This window comes from Haliotis cracherodii, unplaced genomic scaffold (genome assembly GCF_022045235.1).
Source record: "Haliotis cracherodii isolate W230 unplaced genomic scaffold, xgHalCrac1.p SCAF_13, whole genome shotgun sequence".
Taxonomy (NCBI): domain Eukaryota; kingdom Metazoa; phylum Mollusca; class Gastropoda; order Lepetellida; family Haliotidae; genus Haliotis; species Haliotis cracherodii.
Window position 1 is genome coordinate 14,501,324 of NW_027266268.1, and position 27,674 is coordinate 14,528,997.

General features: G+C 38.2%; 2 protein-coding genes across 2 annotated transcripts; one reads left to right on the plus strand and one right to left on the minus strand.

Annotated features, from left to right (window-relative positions):
- Positions 1-496: 496 nt before the first annotated feature.
- On the plus strand, positions 497-20,840 carry LOC139459659 (far upstream element-binding protein 1-like). The gene is made up of 21 exons (XM_071241266.1): positions 497-606; positions 1,623-1,667; positions 2,860-2,947; positions 5,146-5,187; positions 5,468-5,525; positions 6,202-6,377; positions 7,152-7,223; positions 8,305-8,386; positions 9,208-9,376; positions 10,130-10,228; positions 10,568-10,615; positions 10,739-10,828; positions 11,513-11,615; positions 12,150-12,250; positions 12,692-12,911; positions 13,703-13,869; positions 15,079-15,221; positions 15,393-15,460; positions 15,660-15,863; positions 16,718-16,905; positions 17,427-20,840. Exons 1-20 carry the CDS (start codon positions 532-534, stop codon positions 16,858-16,860), a joined length of 2,193 nt encoding a protein of 730 aa, XP_071097367.1. The 5' UTR covers positions 497-531; the 3' UTR covers positions 16,861-16,905; positions 17,427-20,840.
- Positions 20,841-21,706: 866 nt separating this feature from the next.
- On the minus strand, positions 21,707-26,436 carry LOC139458953 (very low-density lipoprotein receptor-like). Its single transcript, XM_071240389.1, has 4 exons — positions 26,293-26,436; positions 24,189-24,299; positions 22,504-22,632; positions 21,707-21,945 (listed from the first exon to the last, which is right to left on the minus strand). The coding sequence occupies exons 1-4, from the start codon at positions 26,360-26,362 to the stop codon at positions 21,929-21,931; spliced, it is 327 nt and encodes a 108-aa protein (XP_071096490.1). The 5' UTR covers positions 26,363-26,436; the 3' UTR covers positions 21,707-21,928.
- Positions 26,437-27,674: the final 1,238 nt, after the last annotated feature.

Here is a 27,674-nt window from a genome sequence, read left to right on the forward strand (position 1 = left end):
TGGTTGAATTTGTTTATAAAATTAGATTTTATTTCACAAATAAAGATGTTGAAAGACCACAAAGTTGTACAACATATTATATATCTGCAATCTTGAATATCAATAACCTGGGTATCGATACCTTGACAAAAAATAATAAAGATGGGGATTTCATACAATAATGGGAAAAAAAAATAGCCAAATTTAATTCAGAAATATAATCTGTTGCATACCATCAGAATCTTGTTTTAAGAATATTAATCACCTACGTAACCTAGTTAATAGTACTTATCGATATTTTTCACCAAGAACATTTCAACTGTTTGGCCCAAGCCTCTCGACTTTGCACGGCGCCCTTTCTTTCCTTGCAGGCCGTGACATTGAGGTTAAACCCACAACTCTCCTCTTGAATTTTCTAAAGCAATGCAAAAACCACGTGCTCGTGGTGGAAAATCCCAACAGAGGGCGCCTTTTCTGTCTCGGCCAATCAAAATAGCAGAAAACTTCAGCGCCCTCGCGTCGCGATCACTCTCTTCCGCCATTTTGAAGACAATGGATCAATCTGGTGGTCCAGGTGGATTTGATGCACAATCGGCTTTCGCGGACGCAGTAGCAAGAGCAAGACAGGTAATAATGATCATTAAACATTGAAATGCAAAGGTGCTGAATTGTAGATCATAATGATATGTATTTGAATTGTTTCGGATATCTAATTATGCTTGTTCCTCGGCCGTGGCTTCTCGGCGATCTGAAGACATGCTTCCGCGTGCCGACATTTTCAATTAGCAAGGGGCTAGGATGTGCACGTGGTTTCGAAACATTTACTACGATCACCGATGGATGCTAAATAAACTTACACTGGTACTGCCTAAGTGTGTGTTGTTCTTCTGTGAAGTTCTTTGGTTATATGTCCCCCCCAGTGCATATTAATATCCAAGTAAATTAGGTTATGAAAAGTAGAGAACACGCTTGGTTTTTTGTACGCCCTCAAGGGTCACAGTGCCAAAGCGTATCCGGTATGTATTTTACGCGTATAAAATCTAAGATTGATTCACTACATCACAAGCCCTAATTCGTGACTAGAATAGCAATCACTACCTACGTGTAGCGCGCACTTTGTTAAGTTATTAATCAATTAAACGTGCTCGATACGCAGTTGGCTACACGTGTTTCCCCATTATCATTCCAACATGAGGCCTTGTTGTTCCACTTTAATAAGGAAGTAAAAGATTGCTTTTAAGCTGTTCTGTGCATAGTACTTGTTCCAAGAGTTTTACTGGAAATCGGAGTGTTAATTGCGCACGTTCTATTTAGTTTGCATATTCTTCCCTTTTCAAGGACAAGTTCTTTGGGGGTTCAGTTCGTTGTTAAACCTACTTCCATATTTTGCACTTAGTTGTGCTTTCTATGATGTATGTTGCCTTTCCATGCGAATTAAGCGTTTTTCCTGGTGAAAGTAGTGATTCCGTGAAAATAGGTAAGAGGCATGAAAAGTCTCTACTTGGCCCCTAGTCCTGATTTTGTTTTGAGTGATTGGGGCATGTGCAGTATGTAGCTTAATTTTTTTTATTTGAGATCATGGCTTCTTTTATTTAAAGGATACATAAAACCTGACTGTTTCCTTTTTTCCAATCTGACCGTAGCATGCTGATCAATCAGATGAAACAGTCACCATGCAGACCCTAAACGTATGTCACTGCAAGTTGTTTTGTTTAGTATGAAAACTGGTGAATTATTAAAGCAATTTTTGATAAAGCTGTAGTTGGATTAATAACTGATCAGATGTGAATTGCTTTGTATTTACAAATAGGAGATAAATTCTGTTTTGGTTCCCCAATTCCACAAAATGGGTGAAAAACTATTGTCTTTCCACACCTACAGACTGGGTCGTTAAATGATCTTTAAACCAAGAAATATGCCACTATTGATACCTGGACAAACTAACCATTCCCTGGGACATGTGCTCAAGATTCCTTAAGGGAAATTGGACAGGTTTCTAAATATTGGTTTTATGAGCATCTATTGATTAATAAAACAAATTGAATTAATCTTTTGTTCCTACTCTTTAGCATTGTGACCACTGTTAAGCTCATATTTGGAAACTTGGTTGAATTAATGTCTTCTTTAAAAAATCAAAATATTGATTGGTGAAATAAATTGTCTAGGGAATCTACAGCAATATTGACTTTGTGCGATTAAGAGGTAAATGTCAAACTTCCTTCCTTGATATGTCTTCACAAGAACCAGTTGTAACAATGAGGATATGTTACTGAAACCTGTTTTGTGAGAAAATACAGTTGATCGTAAAAGAAGGCAATGGCCAAAGTTACTGAAACTGTTGAATAGCATGTAGTACATGCTCCCAAAGTCAATTTGGGACAAGTGTACTTAACCATAAGTAGCTGTCTTTAAAAAAAACCTTATTTTTTTAAATGTAAGAATATGTACCAAGTGTGGTAAGTAATTGTTTTTGATCAGTGTGGTATTGAAAATATTGGAACTTTAATTCTTAAATTTTAGATGAAAAAGATATTGAATTTAGTAAGGGAAAACCTGACTAGAGTGAAATATTTAGAAGTGCGAATGTAATCGAAAAACCAAGTATGTAGTACTTGTATGAAAAGTTGCACCGAACAGCTATGAAAGAAAACGTGTCAACCCCTAACCAGTGTCCAAACTTTAGAGGCCTAGGGTCGTTAGTGTTTTCAGCTACGGTATTTGAATATAGGAACAGAATTGACTAGTTGCAGGCTTTTGTCCTACAGATAGAACACTGTGTGCAATGTTAAGCAACAAATGTATCTCATCTAACTCGTTAGCCAATTATCGATCTTAAAAAAACACTTGTTTCTTGTTAATAATAATCCATGTCTATTGCAGATAGCAGCTAAAATCAATCAGCCCGGAGGGGGCGATGCAGGACAGCAGGGCGTGAAGAGGCCATTTGAAGAGGGATCAACTGGGCTTGGTTAGTTTCCTACCTACCTGGTCTAATCTTGACATAATGCACAGGGTTTCATCAAGGTCTTCAAAACTTCTGGCGAAAACTCAATGGTGATAGGGCTATTTCAATTTATTACAACTTCAAAACTACAATATTGATAATTGAATGAACATTCATTAGAAACTGCAGGCAAGGTTTCTTTTCACTTTGGCTTTGAATTGGTGTTGAGGGGCATACTGAGGTAGCATTTCGTAAATAGTTCTCCATTTAAGCGAACTGAACTAGATGAAATCCTGTATAAGTTTTAGATGTTTATAAATGTGTTTTCTAACTCAGTCTTTGTGGTTAGTTATTAGTAATTTTGTGCTGTGCAGTAATTGAAAACTAAACCCCTCTTAACACTAAAGTTCTTTGAAATTCAACCGAAAGTGTCTAATACTGCTAGTCGGAGGCAATTATTAATCTTCTTGATCAGTAAAAAACTAGAAAATACATTTTCATCCCCCAAAAGTTAGAATCTTTTCAAAAAAAGTTTAGGTCATTTCATCGAAAGTGAAACAGCATCTCATTCTGTTTGAGAAGTTAAGGATAACGTTCCAAATATTGTAACATGCAGCTACCCTCTTCACTTTGCAAAGAACAAGATGTTATTTTCACAATTGTTTTATCAAGATGGATTGTCTGTGCTCATGTCAAATTATTCTTACCATCTTTGGAAAAATTAATCTCAATACATGTTCAAAAATGTTTTCTTCCTGGAAAACATAAAAACGTTAACATGAGAATTGAGCATTGCATCCCAGTATTGCAGCTATGGCTATTGTAACATTTTGAAGCTGTTCGCACAACATTTGTCATGTAGAGTTTGAAGATCTGACTTAATTGTATCTATGTGATGTGAATCAATTTGTATTAGGATCTGTTTGTTGACAGTTGTTTGTATCTGTGTTTACTGTGACTGCTCAGATCATTGCATGTGTAATACTGTTGTAGAGTGGTGGATGGTACATGCTCCTTCATAGTAATACCCACCTGCATGTTGGCATTTTGGGATCATTACTGTCAAGCCATTATGGTGCTCTGGAATCTGTTCAAACAGCCCACAGGGCATATTTGAACATGGAGATTATTTGTGTGTTCACTGGGGTATAATCTCATCTGTTGAATACAGATAATGTACAGACCAAGCCTGCAAAATTCTTGGAATTCCTTTGGACACTTTGGTCCTTTGGTCTTATCTTTGCTAAACAAAGGGATATAATAGAATCATCTGCTTTAGGCACTCGTGCACGAGTGCTGTAAAATGTCTCGTGGTCCAGTAAACTCGGCTAGAATGATCCATATGTGACACTAAAATCTACCAAAGGTGATTCCTAGGCCAATTCCGGCTTGTAGGCCCAGGTGTTTTTGTACTGACTGGTGCAATGCATCACTATATAAGTGCAATAGCCCATGCTAACCCTCACTGATAGTGGCACAGAATTAGCACCTTTAAGGAACTTACGAAGAAGCATTTTATGATGTAATTGCTTGATGTTTGTTCTTGATGCCATTATTTCCTGACACTTGCTCAATTCATTGCATTCACACGAGCCGTTGAGGTCAAGTGAGCTGCAGATTCCCTAGCTCCTGTTTGTACTTGAAGTTGTTGTTCTTGTGCAGATTTTGAAAATTATCGCAAGACTCGATAGTTTAGTATTGCCATGCTTGATGGTGTTTGGTGGCCATTTAACATTATTTCTATTTTCAGCTTTTTTTGAAACTGAATTAAATTCTATTGTCTTGCATTCTAATTCATTGTATTGAGTTTAAACTTTAGTTCATCCAGTAAGCCCAAGCCCTGGTTGATACAGGTGAGAGGTTTACTGGATGTGATGTAGTTCTGACCAGCCTTTTAACTCAACACTGTACGTAGACATGACATTTTCTAGTAGTTCCTAGGGGTTGTCTGTTTCTGACTCAGTTGTAACTGTTCTGCATAGTCTCAAAATCTCCTTCAACAACAACTCCCAAGAACATCTCATCTGCTTCTAGTATTTAGACACACCTTTGAATCTTCACTTTGATCCATGTTTAACACCACAGCAGCTGTCATTATCTGTGATTAATCCCAACATCTCTGCCATTCTTCTATCCACATTCTGACACAGCCTGTACATTGGCACCTAGACAAACCCAAGGATAGCCCCTAACAGGATGTTTTTTTGTTTTTCTCGTTTCAGGTGAACCAGAAGCAAAGAAAACCCCTGCTGCAATTGTAGATCGTGAGTTATTTGACTTGTGGTAAAGTTGAGGTATAAGGGAATCAACCATTTGACTTAGTTGAACTACAGTGTTGGGTTAGGCCTGGTCAGAAATGCAATGTTCTGGACATTCAATAATGCTTTTCTTCCCTCAGACTACAGGACACCACAACACAGTAAGTAATAGTATGGTCTTGCTTTCAGGGTGCAAAGCAGAAAGGTCTGGTAAGATTGTAGGGTACAGATAGGAATGCGAGTTGTTGGTGATGCCATGTTTATGAAAGTGTTGTTTCTTTGCTAGCTATAGGAGCACAGCTGAGAGCAATAGCAGATCAACAGAGAGTAGCTGATCAGCAAAGGTAGGACACATTTCAAGTCTTGATTAATTTCCTATGAAATTTTGATATATCAGTAAGGTGTTTTCAAATGTACTGGAAAGTACTTTTCAGTTGAATTTTTAGGAACATAATGAAATTTAAATGAAACTTAAACTGTCAAAAATAAAATGAAGTACTTGTTCCAGGTAACCTTACCGAATCATTGTTTCACTTGGGACCCAGATGTTTTTGTTACAGTTGAAAATGCTGTTTCCACATCTTTTGGCCTCAAAATTTAGAAACATTATGACCAGTGCTAAATAGTCATGTTAGAAGTACAAAATTCTCCAAAATATAATTATAAAAAGCAATCCTACCTTCTGAATCCCATCAGCCAATTCATATTTGATCTTCCAGCATACCAAGAACAAACATTTGTATAATGTGAAAGTTTTTATAAATATTGTCAATTCTCTGTATGGTTGCTGTCCAAGTGAAATAATGGTGTTTGCAAAACAATGTGTTTCTGCACGTGTTCTCGACTCGTTTTTTTCAATTGTCAGTATTCATCTTTCGATTTCAAAACATGCAATCCAGTCATCTAAAAAAGTAATTGTTTGATTAAATATTTTTGTCAATAAAAGTAGAGTGTATATTGTTGGATATTATGTATCTATTCATTTGACTTGTAATATAATCAAGTCTGTATGGCGTTAAGTCCAAACTCTCACATCAGAGCCAGTCAGGCTGCACAGGCTGCACAAGAAGCAGCAGCAAGAATCAATCAGCAGCTAGGAGTAGCATCATCTGGTCCCCCGTCAAGCATACCCAAACCACACCTTGAGATGGTCAGCACAGAGGAGTATGCAGTTCCTGACAAGATGGTCGGATTAAGTGAGTAATTACCAACTTCATTTTATTTTCACTATTACATTAACATCAGGTCTTTGTGCTCACAACTGCTAAACAAATATCTTAAGACCTCCCATTACAGGTCTCATCAGAAAGACTTTTCGTCCGACCAATCAATGTCGCTTACACTGTACAGGTTCACAAAAATCAAATGTGTTTTCCAATCTTGCAACCTCAAAGATTAATGCAGGGAATTATGAACAACAATTATCGGGTTGTACGACTGTACTGAGTGTTGCACAACTGTTATCTATCAATCGTATCTTATCAATGGGATAAACATCTGAAAAGATACTTTCCATAGTCGGGGATTTATTGCTGTAAAATCTCTGCCATCTATTAGACTTTATGAAATTTTATTTTTCATTCAGTTTTCAAATTTCGAAGTGAGAACTTTGCCATTATTTTTCAAAGCGTTGTCTAATGAAAGTCACCATTTTGAAACAAGTGTCGTAAAGCTGGAGAAAGCTGTTTTCTGATTGGTTAATGTTTTCTTTTTGTTATTTCATTGGTCGGTCATAATTTGCAAAAGGTTGCTCTAGTGTGACCTGCAGACCAGTAGCGATAACGAGCGCTAAGATCTGATTTTAATTACTTCTCTTTACATTTTTTATGTATCTTGAGTTGATCTGAAAATCTGATTTTATTAATTGGTTCCTTGGATAATTTGCTGAATTTTTTATTTTTGTTTTGAGCAAGATGTTTTACTTAAACATTTTCAACAGGTTTCAAAATTATTGAATGTCTCCATTTCAGTTATTGGTAAAGGTGGTGAGCAAATCACACGGTTGCAGGCAGAGACAGGCTGCAAAGTACAGATTGCCCCAGGTTGGTCCTGATAGCAGTGGATTTTACACTTGTTCATTAATGTTACTGTTCTTCATACTCAACAGGCCTCTCCTCAAGTAAATGTTTATCAGCTTATTGGTGGCAGTGTCAATTGGGGTTGTGTGTTAGTGGTAGTTGATCCAGGGACTTGTTTAGGATTCTAAACTCTGTGCCCAAGCCAGGTTAATTGGAAAAATATTGTGATGTTCAAAATTGGGATGTCTTTAATGTTTTTTATTTGTAAAATAAATTGTGGATGTTCAGTTCAAATTGGAATATATTTTTTTAATGACAGACTTGGTTGAATATCAACCTAAAAGGGGGGTATATTCTTGTATCAAGGATTTCTGTCCGTCCTTCAGAGGACATTATTTTTATGTGACCTTTAACTTGATAACTATTACAGATTCATTTTATACCTATAGGAGAGGTACAGTGTGAAGTTTGAATATTCGGATTTTCTGAAAAAAATACAGCTATATTATTTTTTTCTTTACATAGTTCAATTTTGTATGTATTTTCTGGAAAACAATGTTTTGAACTTGTAAATTTTCACTTCAACATTTGTGCAACCAATAACTTCATGGATTTTTTTCCAATTGGGGGTACAGTTTCTTTACGAATAAGGGAGGTGCCGTGCAAATTTTCATTTTGATAGCAAGTTTTTGGAGAAAATATTGCTGTTATGTTTTGAACTTAGAAATATGTTGGCATTGAAGTCAGGGATACTAGTGAGGCCTGCTCACTTTTTGCCTTGTATCTGAGAATGCTTGATATGAATGAGATCTTTTGTTCCAGAAATCTACCATATTTTTGTGAGAACAAAATCTTAATCTGTAATATAAAGATAATCTAGGCTTTCTGTGTACAATACATTTTATTCACCACAGAATCTTAAGCTTTAAGGTAGTTCTGAAAGTATCTTGTTAAGCAAACCGTTGTAGGTGGATATTTTTAAAAGAATTACTCTGAAATCACGCACCAAAATTTAAGACCCCACAGTCAGTCAAAACGGAAGTTGAATTTCATGTCTGCTAAATATGATATATTGAAGGCGATCTGCTGTGTACTAATTGTGCAGATGATGCATGTTTGCATTTTTCAGACAGTGGAGGCCTCCCAGAAAGAATGTGCACCCTCACAGGCCCCCCTAGTGCTATACAGTAAGTAACAGTGGTTTATTATCTTTACCTGCACAGATGAAAACCTATCTGGACTTCAGCATTCACATTGAAAATAGCCATAAAAATCTGTGTGGACACCATGTTGAGATTTGCACAATGTGGATAACACCAATATCCGATTATTCTTCAGAACTCTATATTTGCTGCGTATTTGCATAAAATATGCATTAAATTAACAGAAATATGCAGACAAATCAGGTCCTAGCATATCAAACGTGCAACAAAAACTATAAATATGCTTTTGAAATAAAACAAATATGTATATGCCAAATGTTGGATAAAATTATTGTGTATCAGCAGATCGCAAAGTTCACTTGCCGATTTGGAAAAAACTTGTGCAACAAACTTGATTACTTTGCTTCTTGTTGACGAGTGAAGCGGATCAGGTGGTGACATGTCTGTTTTCCTGATACATGCCATTACAATGTACACATACTTCATTTAGTATCCTAAATCCTCACCTAACTTTTTAAGTATGTTTTAAGAAATCTTATCCCTAAATGAACATTGCTTAATGTCATTGTCCCATGGCAAAATGTTTTACCTCTTAAGTCAAATCCAGAAGAACTTTCACACTTTTCTGGGCAATGTGTACCTTTCTGTACAATGATATAAAGAAAACCAATCAATGCAAAACTGACAAATTTAGTTGACCAAATATGTTGCCATTTCGATATTTCCTAATATTTTTTTCCTGAAAATTTGTATTGTGCTACACAAACATTGTGTCTGTTCATCATTTGTCCATATGCAATAGGATATTGGTGGTTCATTGTCTGCACTAATTATTCATCTTTCAGAGCTTGTAAGCAGGCAATCAATCTTATCATTGAGCGAGGAAAGAGCTCCCAGGGTCCGATGGATCCCAATCAATTGTATGATGGGCAGGCCGTTGTTGAGATGAGTATACCAGGCAACAAGGTCGGCCTCATCATTGGCAAGGGCGGGGAAACCATCAGGCAGCTGCAGGTGAGTGGTTGCTCAGCACACTACAGATTTGCTTGTCACAGGCTGCCTTCGTGCAATGTCACCTGTGGCAACTCCGGGACTAAAAAGGTTTCCACTATCTCTCAAAAATATGGGTTAGTTACAGTGGTTGAATGCCATCAACTGTCAACTACTGCTTTGTCTGACCCATACTCTTGTTTTCAAGTTACTTTACTATGGCTGGGGTGTTGCTCATTTCCAACAGTTGGCGACCTGTGAAGTTACCGGGTAAAGTAGGTCTTCACCAACCCATGCTTGTCATAAGAGGCAACAAACGGGATTGGTTGGTCAAGCTTGGTGACTTGGTTGAAGCATGTCATCCATCCCAATTGCGTGGATCGTTGCTCATGATGTCAATCACTGGATTGTCTGGTCCAGGCTAGGTTATTTAGGCCGCCGTCATATAGCTGGAATTTTGCTGAGTGCGGCATAAAACAACAAACCAACCAACAGCCGGCCCAGTCGTAAGAGCCACCATAATTCACTTGTGCACAGTTGTGTCCAGTGGGCATTCAGAGTGTGGGATCATTTTCTGTCACAGCAAACCTCAAGTACCACCACTTGCACACACATAATTTCGAACACTGAATGACACATCAATCATTTCAAATTTGAATGATTGGTCTTTTGTTCATTTTCAGAACCAAAGTTTTATAATTAGCAAAATGTTTAAAATACTAACAAATCCTTCATTGTATATTTTTCTTACTCCAACTTCTTCCTTGTGAATGTCAGGAGCGTGCTGGTGTAAAGATGGTAATGATTCAAGACAGCAACTCTCCAACAGCATGTGACAAGCCTCTCCGTATAACAGGGGATCCCAACAAGTGTCAGGTTTGTTCACATGTCTGCCCTCTACCATGGGTGCTGGGGGTCAGTGCTCCCAGTTGCTCACATGCTGTTAACATAAGCTTGATAAACATAATAATAGTTTTCATTCTTTTTAAGGTGCCCATTAACTGATTTTTTTACAAGTAGCTAAATCACAAAAGTTATGCATTTAATGCATTGCAAAGACTTGGTCAGCTTAGGAATGTGGTGTAGATTTCATGTTCTAAAGACTAATTCAGCATTGACATTATGATTTGCTTTTAATTGGGACAAGTTGAGCGATGTACCCATGAATACTTTTATGTATAGGTTTTTTTGCATGTTACTGTTTTGTGTTTTCAGAGAGCCAAGGAGATGGTTATTGAACTATTGGCAGAAAAAGACATGGAGGTGGGTAGTGACAGTAATGTCTCTATTTATAAAGGAACTTGACATTTTCTTGTTTCATTTTTTTTGTTTCGATTTTGGTGTCTGTAAACCAAGTACAATATATTTGTCTTGCATATTCCACAGATGGGTGGTGGCGGCGGAGGCGGTGGTGGTGGAGGAGGAGGTGGCAGATTCAATGACTATGGAATGGGTGGCAGAGGAGGTGGAACAGAGGTAAAATAACTGCTGCCATTACCTAGTTCATGTAGTTGTCACAACAGACAATCAACTTTTCTCTTTAAAAAAGAGGACCTGTGCAGATTCGGGGTAGAATAGGTCTTCAGCAACCAATACTTGCCATAAAAGGCGACTGCTTTTCGTAAGAGGCGACAAAGATCTGCTGGTCAGGCTCGCTGACTTGGTTGATGCATGTTATCATATCCCATTTGAGTGGAGCGATGCTCATGATATCAATCACTGGGTTGTCTTTTCCAGACTCGATTATTTTCAGACAAACGTCATATAGCTGGAATATTGCTGAGTGCAGCGTTAAACAAACTGAAAAAAACTGAAATAGTGCATGTATGTATAAGGATGTTATGTGGTAAAGAATAGTAAATAAATAACTTTCTGATGATGGAAGATAGGGTAGCCACACGTCAGGGGATTTTAAACTTGTGTAGTTGTGGCTACCATTTTGTTTTCCTTGGTTAGGTCTGTCATTCTGTTCAAGTTATCAAGTTTCCTACTTATATCATATTTACTTTGGGCGTAATGTGTCAAGCACTGGTTTGACTGACCCAGACTCTGATTTTGCTTAAATATTGCAGACTGAGGTGTAAAAATAACTACAAAGCAACTACCATATCCATGTGCAGTATCTATTTGTTGATATTAAGATAAGCAATTCTGTTGCAGATCCCCGTACCCAGAGCAGCAGTTGGGCTTGTTATTGGCAAGGGTGGAGAAATGATCAAAAAGATCCAGACAGAAACTGGTGCTAAAGTACAGTTTAAGCCAGGTAGTGTATTGTAGAGAACCTCTGTACTATACTTTAATAATACTTAGAACATGTATAAGTTCAATTCCTAAAGAATCTGTCTTTTGAAATGATGTACAATGTTAAGGTGGATTTTTCATGGCTCAAAAATTGCAGTAGTCAAGACCCTTTTGTCATTAATCAAAAGGAAATGAGATTCAGAATTAGAATTTCCTTTTTTAAGAAAATGTCTTTCTTTGAGTGCAAAGTAGGTTCATTGAGTAAGAGGTATGTTTTGTGACTATCATGTACAGATTAGTAAAATGTGCATATTCGAGACTTGTAAAACACAGGAAGGATTTGTGGACAACTACATTTAACATTAGGTAGATGGCAATTCTGTAGCAGTCCATTTTTGTGGACAAGTGAAATATGAATTCATGTCTACCCTGTGAACTGAAGATAAGAATTTTGGGCATCTTCGTCATATTTGCTGTTGTATAGCTGCCTCTGGTAAAGCATGGATTCTTTGTTTTATTATCGTTGATGTTTACCTCTGCCATTATACTGTTGCAGATGATGGACAGACACCAGACAGAATATGTGCTATTACAGGCCCTCCTGACAAGGTTAACCAAGCTGTAGGAATGATCCATGAATTGTTGGATAACGCAACCGTATGTACCCAATACTGCTACTGTCAATTGTACATTATTGGAATAACGAAATGGTTCAGTTGCACAAAAGAATATATGTAATCTGTTCTGAAACTGAAAACAAATTGGAAGCACGTCATTAGAACTTTTGGCTCTTTTTATGGAGCCTGGAGTGTCGGACTTGTGCAATATTAAAGGAAGGATTCGCTAACACCACTCGGGTATTTTCCTCAATGAGTGGAGTTTGATAGTAGACCTTCCAACATATTAATGGTATATGCCATACAGATGTACAAAACTTTGGTAAATTTGTTGCTTCATACTAAAGTTGATATGCTTCTTGATAATGTTTGATTGATAAACAGCTTATGTGTAAGTGTTCATAAACCAATAGCCATTGTGATAGTCGACATCTGAATGAAGTCAAGATGTGGAGATAATCTTTGTGGCTTTTGTTTTCAGCAGTTCGGTCCTGGCGGTATGGGTCGGGGAGGAGGTGGCGGTGGTTTTGGAATGGGCCGAGGTGGTCGTGGTGGGGGCCGAGGAGGAGGTGGTGGCAGAGGTGGCTTCCCCCCAGGTGGACCAGGCAGAGGGGGAATGGGCAGAGGCTTTGAGGGAGGATTTCAAGATGGAACAACATACTCAGTACCCTCAGACAAGTGTGGATTAGTCATTGGAAAGGGTGAGTGATTATTTTCTATCTCAACCAAGTTAAGACCATGTACGTGCTGAAACACAATGATGGTTCATAATTAAAAAAAAGTGTTTTGTACTCTAGACCATCTCCCAAAATAGATCAAACGAGTTTCGAACCCATACAGCGACTTTGATGTTTATCTTTGTCAAAATAGCAAGAACAACTGAATTTGATTTCTTTAGTGATTTTGTCAAATATTTTAAAATGACTTTAGGTGTTTCATTGTTTTGATAGACACATGGTTTTTCATGTGTTAGATCGTATCTTTCACAACTGATATGTGATCGTTGACTCTGTTAGCATTTGCTGAAACATTTAGTTGTCACATTAGTTGAGAAGAGTGAAATGGAAGGCCTATGCTATCAGTATGTACGCAGTGCAGTCATTAAATGGACACACATGTTATGGAAGCACGTCATTAGAACTTCTGGCTCTCTCTATAGAGCCTTGAGTGTCGGACTTGTGCAATATAAAAAGGAAGATTTTGCTTGCATGACTCAAGTTTATTGCTTAGTGAGTGGTGAATGGTAATAAATCTTCCAACATATTTGGATCATTAAGTTGTGAGATGTCTTCAAGTGAGATGACTTGAGAGTTGGTCATGACAACCATTTGAAGCAATAACCACTTCTGAAGGCATGTGTTGCTGCTGCGTTCTGTATATGGGTTTGATAGTCTTGTGGAAAAACATTCTTTGATAATGTTAATTCAAGAAATATGAGCAGTTGGCTGTTTTTAGAGAAGATAGTTGTGAATTATTGATTCTTGTTGCACAGGTGGAGAAACCATCAGAGAAATTAACCGTCAGTCTGGAGCACATGTGGAGTTGGACAGAAACCCACCACCAAACCCAGGAGAGAAAATCTTTAACATCCGTGGTAACCCACAGCAAATACAACATGCTATTCAGATGATCTGTGAAAAGGCAGGCTTACAGTCAGATGTAAGTATCTCTTTATATTTCCATATTATGATTGTGTGTATATTATGATTGTGTGTATCCAACAGTCTCTGTAAATTCGGATATTGGTGCTCGCTATCGCCACAGAAAGATCTGACATCAGATTACAGATAACGTCAGAATGACCTTTCATCTGACCAATCAGCATCACTTACAAAATCTGAAGTCGGAATGTTTTCTAAGCATGCTTACCTCAAATGGGTGTTAACATGATGCATTAAGAGCTGTTTGACCATGTCTATCATTTGGAATCAATCTCTCACTTCAATTGGAAAAACGCTTGGAAGAGAGGGCATTTAAATAGCCTTCGGGAAGTGCGCATGGTTTTACACAGCTCACAATGTGTGTCAAGTGCACATAAATGTTGACATTTGGACACAGAAAAAAGATGGTAATATCCATTGTACCTTCACTGCTTCAAGAGCAGTTGAGTGTTATTTCATCAATCATCACTACATGATCATTATTCATTCCAGGCCCTAAAGTAATTATGACATTCAGTACGCTACACAATTCCATTTCTTTGAAGGGCCCTTAAAATTCATTATTGGGGGACCTCTGAAAGTCGAGGCAAACCCTGAGTGCTGCCATACAACCTCATCCATTTGTTTTTCTTTCAAGAATTTTCTATTAAGTTTTCAACAATTGTCAATAATTTTGAGTGGGTAGTCTGGAATGGAAGTTGCCATTTTAAAACTAGACTTAAGTTCCGTAAAGTTCGAAAGCTTGTTTCTGATTGGGCAATATCGTCGTCCTGGTTTTTTTTCCCATTTCATTGGTTGGTCAAAGTTTGCAAAAGGTTCTGACTTAGCCTGTAATGGGATATCCTCAGATCTTCGTTGTAGAGGCAGTGAACACAAAGGTCTGACTTAAATTAGAATTGTATCATGTAGTTTTAAATTTGAAATATCAGAATTTCCACATCAAATATTGGAAGAACAAATTAATTTGCAAGGCAATCTGTTACATAAATAATAACACCGATATATTTAACAACGAAGTAGCACAATTTAAAGCCATCAATAAAATCTCTGTATGGTGATGTCTAAAAGAATTACTTCCACATTTATCCCAAAAATTTATGCTATAGCATGGCACTGTCTGACGATTAGAGTACGTTCAAGCTTATGATTAGTCCCCCAATACATGATTTCCTTTTTCACAAAGTTTTGTAATTGACCATTATTTCAGGGTCCAGGTCCAGGTGGTCCCGGTGGTCCTATGGGTCCAGGTCCAGGTGGGCCCGGGCCTCAAGGTCCAGGTCCACAAGGCCCTCCAGGCCCAGGTCCCCAGGGACCAGGATATGACCAGTATGGTCAGTACGGACAGCCAGGGTAAGGATCACGAATAACAGCCAAATGTTTCACTAAGATAATTGTTAAATGTTGTCATTCACATATTTGTGTTCAGTTTATTCTATTTATTTAGATATTGTTTGAACATGTTTTAGGAGAATATATAATCCTGTATGAATTCCCGATTTCATTGCTTTCATTTTGTCTTAGACAACCACCAGCAAATGCCTATGGTCAGGGATGGAATGCTTATGGACAAACACCCCCACAGAATGACAGTAAGTTGGTTTCTTGAACCGTTTATCATGTGATGAATTACAAGCGATGCATCTCATAGTATTGATTGACTTACAAATAGAAGTATCAGCTGTTATGTTTTCAGTTATGCTTGATCATTCGCAATATAATTGACATTGGAGTATTGTAACATCTTCTGTTTATTTTTGCCCCGATTAATACGATTATTTGCGTTTTTTGATCCAGGTGACAAGCAGGCACAAGATGCAAATGCTGCGGCATGGGCTGCTTATTATGCTCAGTATTACGCTCAGTATGGTCAGTACGGGCAATACAGTCAGCAGCAACAGCAGGGCCAACAGCCGCAGCAGCAACAGCAGCAGCCTCAGACACAGCAGACACAGCCCTCTCAACAGCCCCAGAATTTCCCTCAACCTAGTGAGTGTAAGATACCTTTATATTATTCTTCCTGTTGTCTCGTCTGCATGTACCATAATTTGGGAAAGCATGTCACCGATAATGTGAGATGTCTTAATGAAGGCTTAGCTGTCACTAGAAAACGGAACATTTACTTACAGGGGTCGACTTAACTGCTGTCCAGTTAGGATTACAAAGAGCCGTCCGAAACATAAAGTAGATTGCCCATCTGGCTAGTCTATATTTCACCTCTTCTCCATGTATGTTTAATTTTTGTATCTGAATCATCTCGGTAGCCAACTGGCTGCCATTTTGTAATGTTGGGTACAAGAACATCTTTGCTCCTGAAATGAGGCAAATGTGGAAGTCAAGATTTAATCTAAGCTAGCAGGAAAAAACGTTTAAAATATAGAATAAATCAGAGCCATGCTAGTTGACTTTGCACCCTCCACCATTTAGTTGTACTCCAGTTAGTTTGGAGAAGGGCCAGTAACTTTTAAATGGAACAAGCCCTACTGGCATTATACAAATTTGTTGTTAAATCTACCCCTGACTTAGACATGTTGAATCACATTTTAAAGTTAAAATATGAATGTAACCAGTTAAAGAATTGCATGTTTACACCCAAGTAAGTTGCTAGGAAGATTTTATTCACTGTTTGGAATTATCTCAAGGGAGATTACTGCATCACTGTGTTTTCACTATGTACTTCATTAAAATCCTGTATATATTTTTTTATTCAGAAAAAACTTGTTAAATGACTACTTTAAATAAAGAAATAATCTTGAATTAGGTTATTTAAACAGTAACTGTTTGTATTAGATTAATTGTAGGAAAAATGTGTAAATGTATTTGGTATATTGTGGTCCATTTTTATACAGCAATCAACCCCCAGACAGGCCAGGCAGATTACAGTTCTGCTTGGGCCGAGTACTACAGACAGCAGGGTATGCACTACCAGGCCAATCTCATCATGCAGCAGGCAGCAGCGGCACAAGGCGGCCAGCAGCCTCCCCAACAATAGTTGCTGCAACGCCCACTTGATGGCTGCACATGCACTCCGCAAGAGGTAAAATATATGCTCCACATGGAGCAACTAATCAGTCATTTTCTTCCAGCATGGACGACCACATTCTGCAGTATACAAGGCTTGCATTACTACTTTCATCAAGACATGCTGAGATTCCAAATTATAAAAGAAAGTTCTTTTTCTTAGTTACATGAATAAAAATCTTTTAAGCTTTCTTGAACTTGGTAACTACCTTTGGCATATGTATGCTAAGTATCTAATGCTTGCCTCTATATCAGAATTTCCTGTAGACGTAAGTATGTCCCAGGGTAAGTTGGTGTAAATATCTGAGGAAATTATATAACCCATATTCTCATCAAAGTGTCCGTGGGCATAAATGTTAAATGTGAGGGCAAGTTTCAAAACCAGGTCCAACCAATTGGAAGCGGACCTGGTCTCCCCTGGCCGTCCGAAAGCCTAGAGTCCACACCACATGTAAGTACTCCGTGTAACAATAGGTAGGGCAGGTTTTCAATTACTGATGCATATGTGAATGTGGTTGCCTTTGTTTTTTTGTACAGGGGCTGTGGAGGTGTCTAGCGACGAGTTGCTGCTGTGCTGATGTCCCATTGTCTCCTGTATGATCAACCTCCATTACTTTATTTCTATGATGAAACATCGTCTTATTTCATACTTGCTTGCTATAGTAGACTTGCCCAATGTCATTTCTTCATCTGCTTCATAAGTCGTAGTATCACACAACATTCCAACATTAAAATAACAGACTAAGTCACAGCATTACTTACTATTCTAGGCCCTCCAAATCCACGTGAGAAGGTTGGAAATGTTTATTTTTATGTGTAATCATGTTTGTTTGTAAATTACATGTTAAAACAGCTGATGGAATTTTCATTGTATAGGCTTAATTTGTGAATAACATTGTTGTCTCGCTTTTATATGCAGTCATTAGTATTATTTTATGCTGTTTTGACACTTTTAATCGTGTACATAGTTTGGTTTGTGATCAGGAAGGGAAATTATGCCTGAAGTATTGTGTTCACATGAAGCAGACATAGGTTACATGTCATCTATGAATAAATGTTTATTGTATGCAAAATAAGCTTGTTCTCTTTGATGCATGAAAATAGTGAAATATATTCTTGTTCATTGACTCGAGAAACTGAGTTTCTTTTGACAGCATGGCACGGAAGGTAAGGTATGTTGAAATGTATATGGTTGACCGAACTGCTCGTCAAATTTGTATATAAATAGGTAACAGCCGAAGGTCGGAGAAATAAACTAACCTTAAACCCAGCTTGGACAGAAACATCGTAAAATGTCTCATTGCCTTGGCACTTGCTCATATTTTAAATATTGTATGTTTATTTTAAAATTGATGCTTTCACATATTGACATAATTTATGCATTTGAAGAGTATTGTATGAACTATTCACCAGTATTACCTTTGAATCCCAAGTCACAGTTAAATACAGTTCATGTTCTCTCTCAGCCAGTAATTGCCAAATATTTGAATTTCATGTTGAATTACTGCCATACATTAATATGCAAACAGTTGTTGGAATTTCTTCCATGGTCAATATATATGGTCTATTATGATTTGTTTTAAATGATGGAACTATTTGATACCTGTGTAGATATTTTCCTGACATTATCATAAAAGTAGTCTTGATGTGGTTCCGATGATTCCACTCGTTCTTGCGTTAGCTCGTTCATTTCATAACTTAGGATTTGTTTCATTTACCCGTTTTTCCGTTTTATTTTGTATTGACAAATGTAGGACACTAGTATGACCCATATATGACCGTGCTTGATATGTTTTCACTATCGTACCCAATGTCATGAATCCTTAAATGCACTATTCCATACCTTTTTATCAGGATTATTTTTTGCTCAATGATGAATAGTATAAAATGACTACCCTATTTTGATGTGTATAATGAAATGTTCATGAAAGTGCTTATTGATGATGTAGACTTCTTAGCTTTTCTAGGTGATGATTTATTTTGCTACTGAAATAAATAACCATGTTTCTAAGCCGTCCAGTCATAGATGATAGTTTGTACATTTTGAAACTGCTTGTTTAATCAACAGATATTCTCATCAGATTATATATCGTTTTGAAATGACATGAAATTCATATACTTTGTTTGTCTTATTTTGGATGATATTGCGGAAAAAATACCATTGAATGTGCATGACATTTTATAATGAATCCGTTTGCTGTTTTATGACATTGACTGATTTGAAATTTGCTAAAGTAATTCAGGCTCCTATGTTGGTGAGAGGTGCTGATTGGTCGGTCGTTTGGTTGGCTGGTTTCGGCTGGCTGCCAGGCTTTCCCCAAATCTCGTCGAAAGACGACAGGCTCCACCCACCTACCCACACTCAGTCCTACTTGGCCAGAATTCGCTCGCGCTGGAGGGAAGATCACCCGCCCGCACGTTAACTCCCACGTTCGCCAGGCCTGCCCGTTCTGTATAGGGTAATATTGATAATATTTCATGCCTAAGTGAATATTGACTCTATAAATATAAATGTTATCACCAATTGACTATTGCATATTTTTGATAAATGTTCTTGTTTAAATTTCTCATGTTCGCGTGCATTGTTTGACTTTCATAAATGTGTTTTTCGTTGCAAATAGTTTTTTTAACATGCATATATATACACCGTGATCTTTAAAATTGATACTTATTGAGTAGATTACTATTTCGTTTGACCTCTTGTGCCAAGATATGCCTTTATTATTTAAATTGTTTGGATCATTCCATTTGAAATTTATAGCTGTGGAGAGTGTTACATGTTGATCAACTTTCATTTTGATTGTTTTAGTTTTGAACCATATGTAGCTACAGACTGGTTTTAAGTAGTATTGAAGAAGTTTTGTTCAAAACTATTTTACATATCCTAATGTTTTTTTTATGCATTGATTTTTATGAATGTTTAACCCCGTCTCAATTTCGTGACATTTTATGACCACGCGAGAAATACTCAAGCTGACTAGTTATTCTGTATATGTAGGTGGTTTGCTGATAATGATATGCAACGCAAGTTTCCAATTGAATATTTGACTTGAGATCTCAGGAAGGTACATGTATGGCAGTTGATACATATTTTCATCATTTCTATTCACTAATGTGATATTTTCCCCACATAATGTGATGAGATTTTTCAAATGCATTTTGTTGTCTTAAAACCAAAGTATTGAGCATATTTTTCTAGGTCATGTGTCAAATGAGAGCAAGCCAAGGGTTTCTGGAGCCATGGTCTATCGTTTGCCAGAAATTCTGTTACAGATAAGGGTTGAGAACTAGAGCTAGATGCGTATAATCAGCATGGTGCACAATCACAACACAATTTACTGCAGTTAGATGTATTTTAATCAGCGTTCATCATGTTTGGATTTGACTTGTATTTTCCCAAAGTGCTTTTGTTTGTGGTATTATATTGGAACATACTGGTGCTGTTGGTTCAACTTAGCTTGTCTTGTTCGGAGCCTCCCCCGCCCCCTTGCGCCCTCAGCCTCCTCAGCCACAGGGGGGTGGGGAGTTTGAGGTACTAGTGTTTGATCAACAGGGGCATACCTCAGTACCATTAAGGATATATTACGTTTTTGTGTGGATTGCATATATAATTGATATTCAACTTTGTTCCTTGCACCGTTTACTCAGATTAGTGTTTTTATCAAATTGCTTTGTACAGAAGTTTCATAAGGCCGTATGAAATTGAATCCTTGTTCATCCCCACAAAACTTGATGCATTCCACATGTTTTTAACCTCATCTTTGATATCTGAAACAGTGCAATGGTCTATTGTTTGAATGTTTTGATATTTCAATGATAAATTGCTTGATGTCATGTCATAAACTTAAAAATGTAACATTACTTTTTTGACACATTGTGGATGAACAAGGATTTTGCGCTGTCAACATGTTATGTACTACACATGAGTGCAGAATAAATGCTAAAAGAGTCCATATGGTTTTGGTTTGATATTTGGCTTAGACTCTTAGGACACTTAAAACTGCTCTCATTTGGATGTTATAGAAACAAAATCTTGCATTTGAGTTACCTTGAGAAAATATTACCATTTTTAAAATGTGTAGTAATTCCAATGGCTGAATGGTTGCAAGCACAATATTAAGCTTAAATGTGAAATACTAAATTGTCGGTTGGTGTAACTATTTACCTAATCTAATTGTAGGTAATCAAAGTGGTAACTTGAAATGTTAGGACTACACGCACCTATATTCTTATTTAAAATGGGACATGTAACACCTCTACTGAGTAGGGTTCAACAAAGGATAGTTCTTCGTCTTCACTTCTTTAATTGCAATGAGGATAATGGGGGAGGAAAGGCGATGATGCTAGTTGGCTTTTACTTTTGTGAACCATAAGCACAAACACGTTGCTGACAAAACGAAAATCATTATTTGCGATACAAAACCACAATCATTGGATTCAGGCATGCCAACTAGGGACACAACTATTCCCACTCAATTCGTTCTGTACGACCATCAAGTGTTGAGTGATTTTGGTTTAACGCTGCTTTTGCTGTACCTTCTGAACCTAAAGGTACTTGACAGAATACATTCTAAGTACCATGTTTCAAGAGCTGACTGGTATAAAAATCTGAATGTTGTGCAGTCCGGTTAAATGTATCATCCTGAGATATGCGTTCAATTATTTAGGGTTTTGCTGTGGCTGGTGTTCAGATTTTGACTTCAGTTCCCATTCGAATCCTGGAGACATTAGCAATTAACTAATTTAAAACCACAACAAACACTTCTTTTTTTAATTTTTTTATTTATAAAAATCATTAAATATTTGACATTGAGGCATTGTGGTGTCACAGATGAGTAATAAGTTAAGGATCAGGAATAGACTAGGCCACTGGTCTGTTAGTCCAAGACTAGTAACAGTCCTCGGACGAGTTCCCAAAATGTAGTTATTTTACATAACGACGTGTCCAAAAGCTGGGGACTAGTTGTATATGACCAATGGCGGTGCCTATCCTTGTAGCGATGTGTCAGATCTGTTGTTGGTAATGGCTGGTGTCATGGTTATTGTCCGGATGCAGCTGAAACAAAACAAGCTGATGTCAAGAATTGCCAAGCAACAAAAGTCAATTGAAATATTTCTTGGCAGTTTAATATTTCAGTTTCCTATTCAGTGATACGTTTCCTTCACACACAGTTGACAGTTGTTCAGTACAAAACAGTAGTTCTAAAACTGATTAAGGTGGACGACTATTTGCAGAACAAATCTTCAAATGCATGCTTCATCCGAACATAGTACTGACAATGATTTTGAAAAAAAACCACTATATTTTTCCTTCTCTCGCTCTTCTCTCCTCCCCATTTCTGGTGTCCCCCGCCGTGATATTGCTAGTAGCGGCGTAAAACCAAACTCACTCACTCACTATCGCCCTCCCCCCATAAAATCAAATAAAAAACCTTACGATTTTGAAACATTAACATGGTAATACCCTATTCCACCAATAGGTCAAGTCGGACCCATCCCCAAAAGACAAACGTCTCGTATATAAAGAATTTGCACTCAGTAGTACATCAATTGGTCCATTTTTAACACAAAAAATTACTAGACCATAACTGACAAAATGGTGAAGTGTTCCTACCAGGACATCGTATCTCGTCAGTGCTGTTTTCGTCGCTGCCGTCCTCGCAGTCTTGATCATTGTCACATTGCCAGTGCTCTGGGATGCATTGACCGCTGGCGCAGGAGAAACGACCAGGTCCACACGTGTCTGCAAAAGGATAAATCCTTTAAGTTGTGAATGGTGTGTTTTAGAACACTTGACAGGAAGAAAAACAGTTAATATTGCTGACAGCTACCTACAAATGAAACAATTTAACAAATCAATAAGTGTCTATTGAGGGAAAATGAATATTTTCGAGAGTAAACTCTTTACTGGTGAGTATTTCAGTGGATGCCAAATGTAAAGGGAGATAACCTCGTAAGTCCTTCACAACTATTTGTTTAACGCCGCACTCGGCAATATTCCAGCCATATGGCGGTGCTTTGTAAATAAGTTGGACCAGACAGTCAAGTGATTGATATCATGAGCATCGATCTACGCAGTTGGGATACAATGACATGCACCAACAAAGTCGGCGAGCCTGATCACCCGATCCCTTTCACAGGTCTCCCAATAGATTTGGGTAGTTGACTTCACGCACCTGTTAGTGGTACCTCTGTAGGTATTTTCACCTGTTTTGTAGACATAACCATATATCAAACAATTGATGAAATCGAAGTAGCTTGAGTGATTAACTGAATGTTTAACACGGCAGTAGTCCAATTCCAGTGTCCTTTTTAATATTCGTGACAAAACATTCGGGCTCCTTGTGATATGCATGTCAACAGATCCTCATTTTTCGTAGACTTGCGTTTTGATACTTGAGATCTTTTCCAACACGGAAAGGAGAAATCGGCTAAATCTCTAACCTAATCACAAGAAGCATTCAGTCATACGGTGCGCATCGGCATCGTTTCATTGAAACGTTGTAAAAGCGCACACGCATAGCAAGGTCACCATAAAAAGACGCCGGTCAACGCCCGCCACTCAACTGCGTTGCAGATATTAATGACATTAGCACTACTGAAGCGCTCGTAAAATATCGAACTAGGGGTTCAGTCGGCATCACGACACTTCCCCCCCCCCCCAAAGCCTTCATTGAGTTAGCATCGCTATTCACCATGTACAGTTGCCTTCCTTTGGGCGTACCATGTCTTTGGTTAGAATCTTATATGCGCCCTGATTAATTCTAAACTTTTTGGCAGTATACCCGTATATCTGGATTTCAGCAAAAACTGCACCACTTGTGGGCTTCCACTACACATTATGAATTGACGCTGTGATATAACTGCAACCCCTTGAAACCCAAAGGACCCATTCGAAATTGTGTTAATTCTACGATCAACCAAGTCACTTTCCCTGACCTTTCGCTTCCCATCAGCAAAGCTCCTGTTCTAACCCGGAATACCCAAAAGGGAGTCAATTTACTTCTGACATGAAAATTAAAAAAACCCAACAATTTTAAGAAATCATTTACTCAATATTACATATTCTCTTTGAAGTTTGAAAATTCGGCACTTGCACATATTTTAGTCATACTTGTGAACTTCATAAAGGGGTTTATCCCAAACGTGCAGGTTACAGCTAAAAGGCTTGTTGCATGTCTGAACCAACTGAACATGTCTCTTGTCGCAACTTCAAAATTTGACATCTGACAAAAAGCTTTATATCGCACCTTGTCCTTTTAAGTTTTTTTACACTTTGTTGTGTACTGATAAACTTACATGTGCAGCCAACTTCGTCATCCTTCCCTTGACAATCCTCATCCCCATCACATCGCCATCTCTCCGTGATACACTCGCCGTCCGAACACTGGAACTCGCCCGCCTCGCACACTGTCCAAACAAATCAAGGCCATACACGTATTTTTGAGAGCATTACTCGTGCCTCGAGCGTTCATTAAAACTATAATGGTAGCAGAACATATCCTCCCACCCAATTTATCGCATTTTACGTACGGAAACACGGTAATAATCTCTTTGATACGATGTCGGTTGAAGACATTTTCATTCACAAAAATATCCTAAGAAACGGCGTAGGAATACAATGCCTGCGTTAACCGCTTCATTCATATATTTGAAGTCATGTTTGCTCTCACGCACACACACACACACACACACCGATAAACCACTAAACGTTATGCAAGACTGGTTGCATATTTATCGGACGGGGATGCCAAGTTTATCGGATTGGCTTATCGCATCGATAACATTATCAAATAGATACATCTTTCAGGCATTTAGGGTGCCCCAATTATCGAACGCGCTGCAATCCAACGCAGTGTTGCGTCCTTGGCCCTCATCTTTGGCTCGAATCACCATAACATCCTCATTGTTTTGCCTGGACCATACCCATGTAATGATGTTCGTGCGTTACACCAAAACGTTTCATTTCGGTCTTCAACTCATTCGCTCGTATATTTTGACTTTAAATATTTAGGGCAACCACGTGGTAGGAATTTAAGTTAAGAATACGTTTTACTGTATAACGTCGTCAGCCTATGAAATTATAGTGAATGGGTCGAGTGTGAGGCCTGTTTTGATTGAGTAAGTTGGGTTTAACGCCGCTTTTAACATTATGTCAGCTTAATGTGGGAGGAAAGCCCGAAGTGATGCAGGTCTCAGACGTTTACCACTTCGGTGAAACCCACGAGCACGGGTATGGTGCTGACAAACCTAGAAGCATAATCGGGTCGAACCGGGATTCGAACCCACAATCATAGGTTTCTGGCGTGCCCAAGGGACGCAACTCTGCTCAGCGAATCACAGCGCCTTAGTCGACTGGGCCACCTGTGCCCCCGAGGCCGGCTTTGAACGGTAAGAGGAAAGTGATACAGAAAGTGACGGTTTTGTAGATACGAATATTGTATTTACCTCTCACCGCATCACATCATGATATAAATACATAAAATAGTAATAAATACATAGATGTGGTGTAGCGCCACTCATATAAATTAATAAGAGACGCCAAAAGACTAAATATACAATATATGTATCCATGCATATTATAAATGCTTTCTGCGTTGTAGTATTGAAACGCCGAGATGTAACTGGGATACTCTTCAAGGCGGCGTTAAACCGAAATCACCCCTGTAATATTAAAAAACAGGTTTTGACAGTTAAATACATCGCGTGTTTGAAGAGAACATAGCTTCTCGATAGGTTTAATAAGTTTAAGTTTTAATCTCGTAAACTCTTAGCTCATCACTATCTCTCCTGACAACTATGGTTGATGCATGTCATGGTATCTCAATTGTGTGGATCGATACTCATGATCTCACTCACTGGATTGTCTGCTACTAACAGATCAATGGTGAGTATTTTAGTAATATTCCAGCAATATTACGGCGGGGGACACCGGAAATGGGCCTCATCCATTTGGGGAATCGAACCCGGGCCTTGTGTGACGAGCGAACCCCACCATCCCAATAACAGTTCAAGGATCATAATCGTAGCAAATACGGGATCTAGACCCACGGCCGGGTTATAATAACATGGCTCGGGCCACGTCACGTCTTCTTTGCCCATGAATGCAAATGTAAATATTGATTCATGCACTTGGAGAAAAGGAATAAATACGTTAATGACGGAGATTGAAAAACTAAAGTGCCGTAAAAGAAATTATAGACGTTGGATTTGACCCTAAAATTACAAACGTTATCAAATGCATCACCATCGAATAACCATTTCTTGTTTGTTTCATTTTAGCCACCATCATGCATAATTGTATACCTTCTTTTCCCCGGCAGTTTAAGTTCAGATGACTAAACTCAACGACTATAACCCATTTTAAGTAACACAGAAAAAGTAAAACCTAATTTCAACTGACCTGTCGCTCTGTTGAGTTTGATGGCAAGTAGAACCACGGCTAAAACTACGGTCAGATTGTGGATCTTCATTTTGAACCAGTCTAATCGTCAAAGCAGGAAGAGGTGTATACTTCAGAGCATGAAGAGCCAGATGTTGCTGGTCAGTCTCGTTGATCCCGTATCTGTCTTTTAATCGCCTGATGTAGGTTTATATAGCATCCAACTGTCGTATCTTGTCACAACGGTCACGTGAGTGAGATGCGGAATAGTGGTTCAGCGAGTGCTGAAATCGCCAATGCGCATGAGAGGTCAGTTTGGTGTATGACACTGACAGAAATGTCAGCTTGTCACACCATATTTTTTCAGTTAAAATATGGGAAAATCTTTCATGTATATGTGTACACCCCCTGTGTGAATTCCATGCAATAGATATTTTCTGAACATTATCTATAAAGAGAATGGGAGGTAGAACATAGCCCCGCCGTACCCATTAATCTGTACACTGTGAATTACTAACGCGGACGTATTTTAAACGAGCCAAGGCACTAAAGTTGATTGGTTTTTTTTGTGTATTCTTGTTGACTACTGAATCAGACGGCGCAACATGATAATGATAATAAAAATATTAGCACGGACTAATGCCGGTCTTGTGGTGCTAGCCCACTGAGATCTCATGCCGCAGTTTGACATGGATACCCCACGCAGACACAGTATACATCTTCATTCCATTAATGCTGAGTACCAGGCAGGTTAACAATAAGTATCATCTCTTAAAATATTATGGTATGACACGACCGAACAAAGGACTTGGTGATAGTCCTCGTCCTTGGAACTAACAGCATATTTTGATCGTTTAATTAAAACAGTGATCAAACGTATCAATTATTTCACTATTGAGCATGAAATAGTCTTTTCGTACTTTACCTTGACCTAATTATCTACACAAGCATTAATTATCAAATTACAGCTGCATCTGCAATCAAAATACTGAAGTAAACGAGGTGTCCTTATTCAATTTTTGTGAATCAGGACGTTTTACACAGCTTTTAGCAATATTCCAGTCATATCACCCAGAAATCAACGTGACGAGCCAGCGTTTAACCACAAAGCTACCAGCCACCGCCCCGTGTATCTGTTACATAAGGTCCAAACAATTCTTTTCAGCGAAGTTGCGGCCCATTATGGATGATTTAAGGTACCCATGGACACCATTTTACAGCGATTACGGTGGGCATAGGTGCGATTTGATGCGTTATCGTCAATCCTTGAATCCGGTACTATCAACACCGATAACGGTATCAGTATTTGCTGTGCCTGTGTTTTACTCAGATACTGACCAACGTATACAAAGTGTCAGATTCCCCCACAATGACCATTATAGTTCAGCGTTCGCCCATGACCC